Source organism: Motacilla alba, chromosome 3 (assembly GCF_015832195.1).
Source record: "Motacilla alba alba isolate MOTALB_02 chromosome 3, Motacilla_alba_V1.0_pri, whole genome shotgun sequence".
NCBI lineage: Eukaryota > Metazoa > Chordata > Aves > Passeriformes > Motacillidae > Motacilla > Motacilla alba.
In genome coordinates, this window is record NC_052018.1 from 81,506,333 (window position 1) to 81,520,553 (window position 14,221).

The following is a 14,221-nucleotide window of genomic DNA, read 5'->3' on the forward strand; positions in this document are numbered from 1 at the left end:
AATCAGGTGTTGTTAAAAAATACAGGTTTAAGCTCCAGATCAACATGACAGATTTCAACCCACTGTTTCATTTTCAACAATTAGTAACAAAATAAAAGTGTAGAAGACTATCTCTCCTTGTAGGTAAGTGCTATCTAATGTGGTTTTTTTTTTTTTTCTTAGCATGGTGCAAGGGGTTTTTTCTTTAAAAAAAAAAAATAAATGTGCTTTTAGGTTTGATTTTTCCAAGGTGATTTGCACCAAGTATCTATTTATAAATGTAAGCAAACTTACTGTCTTCATAAGAGAAGTATTTCATAGCTGGCTTTTGATGATTTGGAGGCGTCAATTAGGGTGACCAGCCATACACACATACTTTATTAATAAGAAATTTGCAGCTGTGAGTGGCAGGGATTAACATAGAGCAGGAATAACCTGAGTGATATCAAATACCAGGACTTTCTGTGGGCCTGCATTTCACACTCAGTGTTTGGCACCTGAACAGTTGATTGGCAGTCTATCAGCTACTGCCCATGCAGATTTCATGCTGCCTTAGGTTCTGAGCCCTTTGGAGGAATTGCAGCAAACAGAAGGCACGTTCCAAGAACTACACCTTCCATTCCTCAGGAGTAGTAGCATAGTAGCAACGATCAGAGGAGGCATTAGTGAATACGCACATTTTAATAATTGATACCATGGTTCTCTGTGAATATTGATGGTTAATAAGATGCTCACTTTACTAAAGTGTTTCTGAGAAAGAGGAAGACTGAATGGTAAATTCTGGGAAAGGAAGTAACACTTGGCAAGGTCCTTTCTAACTTATTTTTGAAAAAGATTCATTAATCAAATACAGTATAAATTTTATTTTTCTTCAGAGTTAGGGGGACAGAGAGCTTAGGCTGTAGCCTGCTAGTGAGAACAGTGCAGCAAACAAACTTCATAGTTCTAAGAGGAAACTCAGCATATTTATGAATGGGATTATTGGTGTGGTTGCTTGCCGCAGCAGGGAAAGGATTCAGTGCCCCCGGAGGCAAATTTCCAGTCCTGTGCCAACTCATATGATTATTTAGATTCTCAAAAAATCTCTCTGAAGCCCTGAAGTGGTACAGAGAATAGGAAGTCTGATAATTCAAAGATTTGTAGAAGATGGGATACGAGAGGAAGGAAAACTTAGATATTAAAGGTGAAGTTCATGCTAGAGAAACATTTTTTGGTTTGTTTTTTTTAATGTAATTTTGACAAGCGTGCATTTTTTGCAAAAACATCTGCACTGATGAAACAGAGCAAATAGCTGCATTTCAAGCAATCCAAAATATCTATTTCTCCTCTGCAGTAACAGGTTCTGACACAGGTCAGTGTGAACCGCGTGTGTAAATAGATGTATTTCTAAAGAAAACTAAACTCTGCGTATTACTGCTACCATAAACGATAGAAGACATCTTTATGCGCACTCAACTCCTGCAAGTACCCACATTCAGCCGCTTAGCCGTGGAACAAAGCTTAGAGAGCACCGCAGCTATGAACCTCAGGCACTGCTTAGGGTTGCAGGAGCAGGCTCGTTGGCGGCGGCGGCTGCGGCAGGGCGCAGCAGGCCGGGCATCCCCGGCCTGCGCAGCCCAGAGGCAGCTCCGCCGAGCCGGGAGAGCTCAGCGCCCCGCAGCGCGGCTGCTCTGCTCTCACCAGCTCCGCTCCGACAGTGCTTGGGGCAACGGGAAGAGTCAGAGGCTCGGGAGCGCCGGTGTACGCTTTCTCTAGGTGTTTGTTTACCCGCCGGGATAAGGCGAAGCCTGCGGACAATGTAGCAACACCGAGGCTGGCGCATCCACTAAACACATCAACGAGGGATGAATTACGGCTTCCTGCGGCGTAACTGGTAGTTCTTTCTATTCCTGGAGGAGTTTGCAGAGCCAAGTGGACCACTCCGGGTACCAGGGCAAGCTCGGGGCGGGGGGCTGTGCCACTGCAGAGTGCGAGAACAAAGGGAACTAAGCCCGGGACACGCACACGGGGCTGGCGAGGGGCCGTGATGCCGAGAGGGAAGACCCAGGCGCGGCGCGCCGCAGCGCCGGCAAACGCCGCTGCCCGCCTGCATCCATCCATCCTCCCGCTGCCACCCGCGGCCCGGCGGCGGGACGGGACACGCCGCTCCGCTCGGCTCCCGCCCCTGCCTGCCAGCCGGGCGGGCGGGCTGCCTCGCCTCCCCCGTCCTCCCTCCTCCCTGCGCCGCTCCCTCCTCCTCCTCCTCCTCCTCCTCCCTGCCTGCCGCCCGCCCCCCCCACCCTCACCTCAGCCGCCCCCCTCTGTCTGGCTCCCCCCGCGCTGTCTGGCGGCCCCCCCGTCCCCGCCGCGCTTCTCGCGAGAGCCGGGGATGCCGCCGCCGCCGCCGCCACCGCCGCGGAGGGGGAGACACTCGGGGGGAGCCGGTGACGTCGGGAGTTTTCCTGAAAGTCAATAACGAGCCCGGCGGAGGCGGCGGGAGGAGCCGAGAGCGGGGCCCGGGCGGCTCCGGGGTGAGTGCGCCGGGGGGGAGCCGCCGCCGCCGCCGCCCTCCTGACCCCGCGCATCGATGTTGCGGCCGCGCTGCCCGCCCGGGCGCCTCCCTGCGTAGCGGGGCGCGCAGCTCCATGTAGCCGCCGCCGCCAGCGCCCTGGGGCCGGAGCCGCCTCCTCCCGCCCCCGCGGAGACACCGGCCGCCAGGGACCGCCGAGCCCGGCGGGGGGACAGGGGAGGAGGCAGCGGCGCCCTCCCTCCCCTTCTCCCCCCGAAGCCGCCGCCGCCCTCGGGCTCCGCAGCAGCGCCCGCGGCGCCGCCGCCTCTGCAGGTACGGGGCGGGAGGGGCCGGGCGGCGGCGGGGGCGCTCGGGCGGCGGCGGGGCCCCTCGGGGAGGGGATGCGGGGCGACGGCGCGGCGGGGCCGGGGCGGCGGGGAGCGCGGGGCGGGGGCGCCCGTGGCCTAGCGCCGGCGGCGGGGCGGGAGCGAGGCGGAGGGGCGGGGGTCGCCCCGCCGGGGTGCGGGGCCGGGGTGGGGAAGGGCGGGGCGGGGGCGTTTCGGCGGGGAGAGTTATGTAACGGGGGAGGGGGGGCGGCAGGGGCAGGGCAGGGCGTGCGCCCCGGGGGCGCTGGATGCGCGGGGCCGGCGGTTCCCACGCGGCGGCGGCCCCTCCCCGCCTCCCCTCCCCGCGTCCGTGCGGCGGGCGCCGGTGCCGGGACTAGCGCGGGATTTTATCCGCTGGGAAGTTCTGTGCGTGTGCGCGAGCGTGCCCGGGTGTGTGCGTGTGTGTGCCCGCGCAGCCCCTGCGCTAAGAATAGCTCCGCGCCCCGCGGGCCGCCGGCGGCAGCGCCTCGCACAAGGAACGGTGGTGGTGGTGGTGATGATGCTGCCGCCGCCGTCGCCGGCTCTGGCTGCAAGTAAACAAACCGGCCCCCCCGCCCGCCCCCGCCCGCCCCGGCCATCATGGAGGCCGCGGCGCACATGCAAAAGTTGATGCGCAGCCGGCTGCCCCGGGTGACCGGCGGCTGCCCCGCGCCGGGCCTGCGGCGGGGTCTGCCCGGGCCGGGTCCCGGCAGGTGCTGCCGCGGGGCGGGGCAGGCCGGGCGTGCCCGTGCGGGAGCCCCCCGTGCCCGGCACGGTGCGAGCGGCGGGGGGCTCTGCCTGGCAGGGGGTCAGCGCGGCGCCCCTCGGCAGCGACATCGCAGCGCTATATATTGTAGTTTAAATGCAAATGATCGTGATGTAACGAGCACTACCGGGCTTATAGGCTGCGGGGTTGCTTTGTATGGGTACCGCTTCTTAGTTTACTTCTGGATGGGAATCCAAGAGGCGTGAAATAGCCAGGACTGTTTCACGCTCTCCCATGATACGTTGATTAAACGTTAAAAGAAAGAGAAATCTTATTTTCCTGCAGGCAGAAAGGATAAACAATTTAATCTCTCTTGACCTTTATTCTAGTTTTGCTTTTTTCTTTAATGTGGTTATTAGTTGACTGGCTTCTTGTATATATCTACATCATCTCATAAATTTTATGGAAACGTGTCCCAGTTTCTGTTTAAGGCTTTTGTTACAAAAATTATGATGTGTCTGATACCTGCACTGCCAACTTTTTTCAGTACTGAAGAAACATAGAGCAGTCTCTTCTGCAAATGTTTGTTTAGATCTTGCTAAAACTTCGCTAAACATGGTTCCCTGCATTTTGCACATAGAGAGCTTTACTTCTCAAGGCAAGAAGCATGCAGATAAGTAGACCTTAACTTATGACAAGTAACATTTTAGGCATGATGTCCTGTTTCTGCCAGCTGATCTATAGGCAAGATCTGCTTGTTTGCAGGAAGATGCAAAGAGAGTAGATGAGGTAGAGAAGGAAGCTTATTTTGGCTTTTTAAGTAAGTGTACTACTCAAGTTTGTAGGACTGTTTGGTTTTGGTGTTTTGATTTTTTTTAAAAATTTTGGTAGGAGCCTATAAGTGAACCCAAATATCTTTAATTGGATTGGATTACTAATTATAGTCCATGTGGATATATTTTGGTTGGATGCAGCCAATAAGTCAAGTTCAAATAAGGGCCAAAGAAAAACTTCAGAGATAAGATGTCTCTGTTTCCTAGAAGGCTGTGTGTATTGTTTAAATAACTCTTTTTTTTTGGTTTGATGTGAGTGCATGGTGTATGTGTAAACACAGATAATATTAACAAGACTGTTAATAACAAGTCTTGTTTTAGACAGTTTATTCTGTGCTGCATTGCTCTAACTAGGTTTGAATGGATTCAGTAATCTCCGTAGTTTAGTTTCATAAATAGGTTCATAGGTAGTATTTCAGTGTTCTACTCCCTCATTTGTTCTTCATTTTGGGGACAGATTATGTGTTTTTGAGCAAAATGCTGTTATTCTAGGGGAAGTAGGTGAGAATTCAGACAGGTACTAGTTTTAACTTTGCCCCAGTTGAAGTAGATACAGTTATAAGGACTGGGTAGCATTGTTATGTACTAGAAATTGTTGACTGTTTGACACTGGAACAAATACTTTGTGAAAGGGAGAACACTCTGATGTGTTTTTTAAAGTTTGACTCAAAATCACTTACTGGAGCTTTGCAGTTGTTTGTAATCCAAGCTTCTGTTTGCAAGACACTGACCAGAAACCATATCTTGACTTCCTACTGCATTTTGCAACAGCATATATCTGAAGTTTCTATTACAACAAAAAGATCCTTCAGACTACTTGGAATTTACCTAATGCCTGGTGATTGTGTGTTCTTTCACTTTCTGGGTGCACGTTTTCCCAGTTTAAAGAGACCTACTGAATAACAGTTTCTATGCCCAAGAAGCATTATTTGCTAGATAACTTCGAAGTATTCAATTGTTTTGGAAATTATGAACCATCACTAAAGTGGATTGTGTTAAAATATATTTGAAGTTTCTGTGCTGTTCTGAGTATGAAGATGATACAGTTTCTTGTAACTGTGTGCTTACAGTTTCATTTTGTGCTGTTAATGCAACAGGTGATGTGGACTTGGCAACATGGTAGCCTAGCTTTCCTTCAGTTTTGAAACAGAGACCCGATCTTCTTTGGCAGCTCTCATGGCTTGGGCATGCTACTTACTTTAGTCCACGCTGGAGAGTGAAAGAGTATGGCCATACACTGACTGAAAACTTCATGTGCCATACTTTCATTCTGACATGGATAATGCATAAATGAATTGATTTCCTGAAAGTAACACAGTTGTGTGAAATTGTGTGAAAGTAACACACCATGGTATAACTGCATGTTTTGTAGGGGGCTTGGTCATGTATATAACAAAAGTTTTCTATTTGCATATTTCCAGCTAATAAAATAAACATTCTGTTCAAAGTGTGCAATACTCCCCTTGTGAACTACAGCTGCAATTCAAAAAGAGGGAATAGTTAAATGTGTGCATCTGTGATCTTTGTTTAAGTTAAAAGGTTGCTTTTATTTTCAGTATTTGTATGAACTTTACAACCCGCTTCTTTTTGAAGTACTGTCTTTTATAAGAAAAGGATTGACAATTTAAGTGCCCTTTGAAATTATTCTAGAATATTAGATGAATTTGTGCTATCTAGGATTGTCATTCTGTTAGGATAGGCCCAATAAGAATGCCATGGAAGAGGCAGGGGGTGCTTTCTAGCACAACATGTAGTTCAGGAAGTTTTGCATTGCTTGTGAGGAAAGGTGTGGTTTCAGTGAGAAACTTGCTTGCCGACCAATGTGTTTTCTTTCTGCTGTACAGAGGAGACTTCCCCAGAATCACAGGGTCTTCTTGGTAAATAAATGTGTTGCACAAGTTACTCTTCTTGGCAACATGTTGTTGTGGTATAGAAAAGATTACTTTCTAAAGATAAGTTACACAATAGCTGGAAGAGCTGATTCAAGCTGTTTAAAATTAATGTTAAAGACTGAGAAACAACAACAAAAAAAACCCCCAAAACAAACACCAAAAGCCCCCCATAATCCCAACCCAAAATGTACCATCAATTACTAAAACATTGAATGTGAAAGTTAACTTTTTGGTTTTTTTTTCTTCACAAAAAAATTAAAGTTTTGGTTTATACATTTATCTTGGGTAATTTTATGAACAACATTCTGGACTCCCTGTAAGAGTTTGTAAGTGAAACTTATTTAGGCAAATCACTAGTATGTACTAATAGAAAAACTGCAAAAAAAATCCATGGGTATAGTAGGTAATTATTTGGTGCTTTATCCTTGTTCCATAACTCTAGATCAATAAGTATGGGCATTTATGATGCATGCCAAGGATTTAAAACAGATTGTTTTTTCCTTTATTATTTAAAGACGTTGTTCAGGTGTAGTAGGAAGATGTAGCAAAGTTAATACTTGAAAAAAAGTATTTAATAAGATTTAATAACATTAAATGTTACAGTCAAGGAGAGTAAGCATATTTGGCTTTTGTATGTGAAGGTGCTTGCTTTTGCTCAATTTAAATGTTTCTTTGATTTTTGATACTGTTTGTGTCAACACTTATTATGGTTAGGATAAATAATATATGTTGAAGCCATCTTGACCAATCTTCTTCTTCCACATAGTTCTGTGTGAGTGTCTAAGTGTGAGTCATACTAATCAAAAATAGCATTAAGAACACGTTGTTGCCCTGTGATTTTTTTTTCCTCTGTAATACCCTGACTAAATAACAGTAGTGACTTTAAAATTCTCTTTAAGAATTCAACTGGGACCACAGTATTTCGTGTGCATGTCTGAATGACTTGACAGCACTGTTTGCCAAACTTGCCTGCATTGTCCACGTGACAAAGTTGTTTGAATGTCTCCTATAGCAGGAGCAGAGATGAAGACTCTGCTTCAGCTTTAAATCAATGAAGATCTCCCCACTGCCTTTTTGTAGGTGTGGAATGTCAGTGCCCAACAGTCAACAGCTTCTTGTACAGCTGGTTTAACACCACAGAATTAATGCAGTGGTTGTTGGTTGAGTCTCAGCAGTCCTGCAAAAAGTTTCTACCAGCACACGTTTATTTTTTCCCCTAAGTATTCATTGTGTTTCTTGAGATATGTAATTGTTGCAGCTTGCCTCTTGGGCTTTTATTGAAATTATTATATCCTTCTCTAAATGTTTTGATACACTTTGAGAATTAAGGTTGTACATGTGAGTTTTGTGTAACATTTTCATGTAACATTTGCCAAAGACCCTCACCTAGTGAGCTCTGCAGCTGTGTGTAAGTTAGGATTGTAGAGAACTCCTGTCCTTAGGAAATCCAGGTCTCAGGTTGATGGGAATAATGCATTTTGAGTGTGAACAGGAAGATCCAAAGGTTTTAGGTTAGAAGATGATTATGTTCTAGTCATGTTGCAGTGTCAGGATTTGACAGTAGGTTCAGCAGTGTTTGGTTGCTCTGTAGAAAGGAATCACAAAGTTCAGTCCTGTTACAAGACAATTCAGAATTTGATTTGTTCAATGTAGATATAATAAATAAAACCTACAATGTAAAAGTTTAAAAGAAAGCTATTTGTAGGCATGTCACTGAACTTTTCTCATCTTTTATATCAATAGTTTGAGAACCCTATTTTTTTCTCAGTACTTTCTTGTTACTCTTATGAGTAACACTCATGAGAGTAGTTAGTGTAGACTTATGAGTAGTTAGTGTATTTTTGGGTTTTTTTCAGTGGTGTGCTTGGTCTTTTATGCACACTAGAGAGTTGTGCTGCAGAAAAGTTACCATCACAAAAATAATTAAATACATGAGTTTAACAAAACTTTGATTTGTATCTCTTGAAAGGTATCTTTTAAAATCTCTGCTAGAATGACTAGGAATTTCCAGATTCTTTGAACTTTTGAAAATTAGGTTAGTTTTTTTTTCCTGAGTCTGCTAGACATAGAAAAGTAATTTTAGATTGTTTTAAAAATATGGAAGTTATGTTTATTTTTTTCTTCATTGTTTGAGTATTTTCTAAACTATATTTTTAAAGAGCAAAGGAACTTTGTCTCTAAAAGGCAAGGATTAGTATTTCTACATTAATCCATGGCAAATTAAATTTATTACATGTGTTTTGAAGGGTTCAGTGAAGTAACATTGTCATAGTTGTGATACTCAGCCTAGCTAATCCATGATTTGACTTTCTCTGAGTCTCAAAACTCTCCCAATATCATTGCCTCAGTAACTTTTTTTTTTTAATGCATAATTTTAGCCATCCCTTCATCTTTTCTTCTTGAAATGTATTCTTTGGTTACATTTCAGATATACACTCCAATAAGTTTTATCTCTGCTTCTGTCTGCTTTTCAGTTATTGTTTTATGTGATTTGAGGTGGACAAAAAGGATTAAAAGCATTTTTGTCAATAAACACAAGGCAAAACAATGGGTTGTTAATGTTTCACATGGGATTCTAAAGAAACAATTTAGTTACATTTAGAAACTTCCTTTATACCTTGGTAAACAAAGGCAAGGGTGGCTTTGTTCACCTTGCTTTAATTATACCTTTGTCCCTTAAAATAACTTGCTTTGTCATTGTAATAGGAAATAAAATACAGAATGATGGTTTCTTTCCTGATAAACTTAATCAGCTGCAGAATCTAAATAAAACATCCAACTTGTATGTTAATATTTCAGTGTGCCTGCATTCTCCTAACTAGGTTTGTCTGAGCATATATTAGTTATGTGAAGGTTTTTGACATAGTGAAAATGGAAACAGAGCACTGCAAATATTAAGCATATACGTAAGCATGAATTAGAATGAGCTATTTATGTTTTCCAAAGTATGTTGGTTTTCCTTACCACAAGGTGTAGGCAGTGCCAGTTTCCTATTGTGTCCCTCATGATTCCAAATCAAAATTTACATATTAAAGTTGTTACATGTAAATTTCTAATACAAATTTTTTTGAAGTTCATTGAGGCTTTTAGGATGACATGTGGTTTAAAAGTATTTGCAATGCCTGTCATGGAGATAACTTTGGATTTTTTTATATTAGTTTTAAAAACTGTAAATATGTCTGCTTAGAAACTATTTAAGGTATCTTTCAGAATTTTAATCATATGTAGATGAAGTTTGCAATTTTATAAATTTAGGATCTATTTTCTGTAATAATTTTTTGTTAATTTCTTTGTCTTGTCAAATCAGTTCCTATTTCGTGTTAGTTTGATATTGTGGGGTTTTTTTTTGTATTTCTTTTTACAGTTTCAATTTTTAATTGACATAATAAGTTGGACAAATACTATATGCCTAGAGGTTCCTTTTTCCTCAGTCTAAGTTGTGATAGTATTTAAATGAGTTAGTATAACCAGAATTCCAGAATAGGTAGTTTATAAAAGCATGTATAAATACTTGATACTTTTTGGATAAAGCACTCACCTGAATGTGATTCTTCCATTAACAATACAGTCTAATTTAATTTAGCAAGTTTTGTAGCAATCTCTGTTCTGTCGCATAGTCTTTTGTGTAATTTTTGATGATGTGCAATATATCCTCTAATTGTTTGGCCAGCTTTGCTAGGGGAGGAGGATATGCATGTGTTTTTCATAAAAATAAAGCCTGGATTTCAGCTTCCATTCCTAAAGATAACTTTGGTTTTAGTTTAGAGCCCTGACATTTTGAATTCCTCGCTCTGGGAGTGCAACCTGCTTTGGAAACAGTTACAGCCTTCTCGGTTGTTTGGGAGGAGTCAAACTCAAATTTGAGAAGAACTCCTAAAAGCTTGATCTGTTACAAAGAAAAAGAAAGCCCCCAAAGCAAGGAATCAAATGTGTGTGATGGAAGCTACTGAGAACTGCTTTTTTGGTGATGTGTGTATTGCGTGCATGCACAAAATAATTCAGTTACTTTTCTGAAAAATAAGGAGATAGAGATGATGAGATTTGGCTCTGCTTACACGAGGGGCCAAAGAATCTCAGTTAGTCAGACAAGGGGAATCAGAAAGGTTCACTTACTGTTCTTTTCTCACCATACATTTTACTAAACTTGTAAAAATGGAAAATGGTAGTACTCATTTATTAAGACAACGAGGTTGGATGATTCACTGAGTTGATAAGAAGCTATGAGTAGAAGAAGCTGTGGGGATCATTTCTGGAAGCACTGAACTTGATTCTCCTGCTATTCTCTGGTAACTTGAGTTGGTAAATGTGAGAGTTTCTGTTTTTTCTCAGCTCCAAAATTGTTGAAAGTAGAAGCCTTTGTTTATGAAAGTTCTTACAACAGAGAACTGAATCATACAATTTACGCTGAATTTATGGGTGCTGTCTTCTTTACTCAGCTGTCTCTTATCATGGGGAGAATGGGAAGATGCCCAGATTTCAAAGGAGTCTTGTCTGTTCTTACGAATCTCAATGATCATTCACTTGCACATAGTGGTTGTTAAGTGTAGACCTGAAACACAGTTTTTAGTTCTTCTGCTTGGAAGGGATTTCTTTCCTTCTCAGTATTCACCAGGTCTCTGTAGGTAGCTGACTGCTGTGATGGGCATGAGAGCCTCCTTTAATTTAAAAACAGAAGCTGGGCAAAAGCCAGCTTTCTATTGAATGATCCATTGCTCATTTTAATTGTTGATCTTATAGGTCCCATATGGTAAGCATCATGAAGTAAGATGGTTCTTCTCTGTATTGCTGATATTCTTAAAGCTAGTTTTTACCATGGCTCAGGGAAAATACGACCCTTGGCACAGGGATGTAGAACTCTGTTGATTGTCGTAGTCTCTGGTTAATCTTTGGTCAGAAAGTTGCCTTTGAAACCTTTACAGCTAGGAGCTTGGAAGTATAATACTAGATAATTGTTTTATCTCACACTACAAAAGTGGCTTAATAACTTCCTGAAGAAAAAAGGAAAAGTTGTGCATTTTTTATGAGATAAAACCCCTCAGCAGATGTTTGCATAGAGTCATAGAATCATTTAGGCTGGAAAAGATCTTTCCAACTGCTAAATTAATAGCAATACCAAGTCTACCACTAAACTGTGTCCATAAATTCTTTACATCACTGATTGTAATGGAGTAAATTTTTACACCTGCATCGTAAAGTATGCTGACAGTGGGTTCTTGTATGTATTGTGCACACACATGACTATCTGATACTGTCTGCAGAGTATACACAATGTATTGTTGGAAAAATATCTTCCAAGTTTGATAAGATACAAAAAAGTGGGGAAAAAAGTATACATCTGATGTGTTCTCTAGTTGCTGGAACATATATAAGAACAAGTCAAGTTCTTCCCTGTAGGGAACAGCTGTAATGCAAAACATTGTCAAATTCAATTCTAACATATTTTTCTCCTATTTCTGTGGGTTCATCCTATACAGCAGTAAGGTAAACTGTAAAAATTACTGCATATTGGCTGCTGAAACTTCAAGTGGATTGGGAGAGCAGAGTTGATTGCTAACAAGTATTTAAATTCTATGCCAGATGTGCAGAATAAACATTTCTGTAGCTTTTCTTGAAGTAGTTGAACTTCATATGAAATGCTGTTGTCATGTGAGAGTTTTTTGTTCTGTGTGTTTCAGACAACTCCTTTGCATCTATACACAGTTCTTTATTACATCTTTAGGAAAGGCTTTTGTGTGACTGGTTTTCACGATAAGGGCAGTTTTTGGTCACAGTAAGAAGTAATTCTCAGTGCTCTTCTGGAGCATTGCTGAATGACTTCTAGAGTAAAGGAGTACAGCTTTTAGAAATGCTCAAAGGCATTTAATAAGGGATAATATTACAGACGCTTACAAATGGCTTCTTGAAAGTGTGGTGTGCACATATAACCTTTATTTTCATTAGCTTTTTAATGCTTTGATTTATCTCCTTCAGCTCCCTATGTAATTCAGCTTGACTTTTAATTACCCAGTAATGGAGCAATCAATACAACCATAGAACTGTTGGTAATTTTAAAGTTGCGTCTGGTAATACTGTGAAGCTAAACTGGGGATAGTGCAGTTAATTTTATCACCGTATTTATGTGATTTTTGTATTTTGGGGATTTTGTTCAGAATTTAGTAGAGCAGTACATGTGATGGGTGGGATGCAAGCCTACAGACGTACACTTGAGTTTGTTTCAGGCACTGTCTCACATGAAAGTCGGTCATAGATCAGATTTTGATTGTGTAACAGTAACTTATTTGAAATCTATGGGTAAATAGGGAGCTTCCAGCATGAACTCATTCATAAATCATGGACCGATTGATCAGTCTGTGGGCAGTCAAGATTATTGCTACTTAGTACAGAAGTTAATTTCTTATAGCTATGTCTTTACCAATAAGAATAAATCATTGCACTGTTCACAAGTGCACACCAAAAATGGAAAGTACATTAAATTTGCCAAAAAGGGTAAAATGTATTGCAGAATATGCCAGCCCAAGGTAAATATTGGGTGTTACACTGCTTCTTGTGTCTTTATAACTGAAAAAACAAAAAATCAACTGTTACTACTTTGAAAGAATGCGATGAAAGTCTTGTAGGAAACTGAACTTAAGTTGGGTATTTGGAAATTGACGTGCTTACACTTTCTTTCCAGAACAGCTGCTCTTAGGTCACAGTTGTTTGACACCCACCTCTGGGCTTTGTAAAGATTTATGTGTTTGTAATAAGAGCTGATGCTGTGCTGCAGTGATCCAGAACGGCGGAACAGCAGCCTGCTTTCAGGCACGTGTCTTAATCTGTCAGATCTCTTTTCATGCACAGCTGATAGACTTGCTTATCTCGTTTAAAGCACGCAAACAAAAGTTCTGAAAATGTCTGACCCAGAAATAAGCTCTCACATTAGTAAGGTGCAGGATGTGGAAATACCTGCTTTAGTTATTTCTGCTGTACTGGCTTGCATATAATATGATGCCTAAGCAGCTAAAGTTAGATCAATTAACATCACTAAAGCATTCTCATGTCCTTTCAAAATGTACATAACGTTTTAACTCTTATGAAAGCTTCAGCAGGGTGTGTTTCTATAGACACAGGTGTGTGGCGTCCTGCTGCACACGACAGGGTGTGATGCCAATGCCAAAGGTTGTGTGCGACCTGCACAGGTCTCGCTGCCATATCTGCCAGTGCCGTGGGGATGTCTCAGAGACGCAATAGTCAATATCACTTCAACTTTACAGTTTTAATGAGTTTAACGTTGTGATTTTTATTTTTATGCAGCCAAAATACTGAATGTTTTTGAAAAAAGTAGTTTAGCGAAAGCAAGACTTAAATGAGCACATTAGAGTGTTTCTATAAAATTGGGTTGTGCTGTATTTTTGTTGCATACCACCTGAAAAAATACGCATGCCAAGTTTTATTTTGCACAATACAGGCTCCATTCAGAAGTACCCTTCCTTTTACTTGCTGTGTCATGCAAATACACATATTTCAAATGATAAATAACAAATAACCTGTGTATCTATAATAGTTCCGGTTTTGGTTTGTACTTGATTGTGTTAAAAAAACTGATTTCCCAGTGCTTTCTTCATTCATTTGTTGCACAGATTGCTTCTAGCCCAGTCATATTTGTTTCTTTCCTGTTTATATTTGTTGGTCAGTCTACTAAATGGATATGTATGGGCTGCATTTGACAGCACTAAACTCGTGTGGGGGTTCCTGTTCTGTGCCACCTTTGTGTACATGTGTGCTCCTGTGCAGAGCTGTTCAAAGCTCTACTACCATCAGAGAAATCCCATTTCTTGGTTTCCCACACTTTCCTGGATGAGTATTATTTGAATGCTTCTATTTATTTTTGAAGGTTGGAGGGGAAAGGCGGTTTGCTGGTGAAAGGAAACATCTCCTGGCCTCTGGCTTCTCTTCTTACTTAATTGTAGTGCTATTTA

General features: G+C 42.2%; 2 protein-coding genes across 4 annotated transcripts in view; one reads left to right on the forward strand and one right to left on the reverse strand.

The window, feature by feature from the left end:
- Window positions 1–1,179: 1,179 nt before the first annotated feature.
- LOC119698468 (serine/arginine repetitive matrix protein 1-like) lies at window positions 1,180–2,795 on the reverse strand. Its single transcript, XM_038130331.1, has 2 exons — window positions 2,265–2,795; window positions 1,180–1,939 (listed from the first exon to the last, which is right to left on the reverse strand). Exons 1-2 carry the CDS (start codon window positions 2,603–2,605, stop codon window positions 1,516–1,518), a joined length of 765 nt encoding a protein of 254 aa, XP_037986259.1. The 5' UTR covers window positions 2,606–2,795; the 3' UTR covers window positions 1,180–1,515.
- The window catches only part of AKT3 (AKT serine/threonine kinase 3), a 154,749-nt gene continuing 142,878 nt past the window's right edge, over window positions 2,351–14,221 (forward strand). The window contains exon 1 of one of the 3 annotated variants that reach the window (XM_038130328.1): window positions 2,351–2,489. The gene's annotated coding sequence lies outside the window, so the exon portion shown is untranslated. Of the gene's footprint in view, window positions 2,801–9,673; window positions 13,065–14,221 lie in introns of those variants that run through there. The other 2 variants (XM_038130327.1, XM_038130329.1) reach the window with 2 other exon arrangements.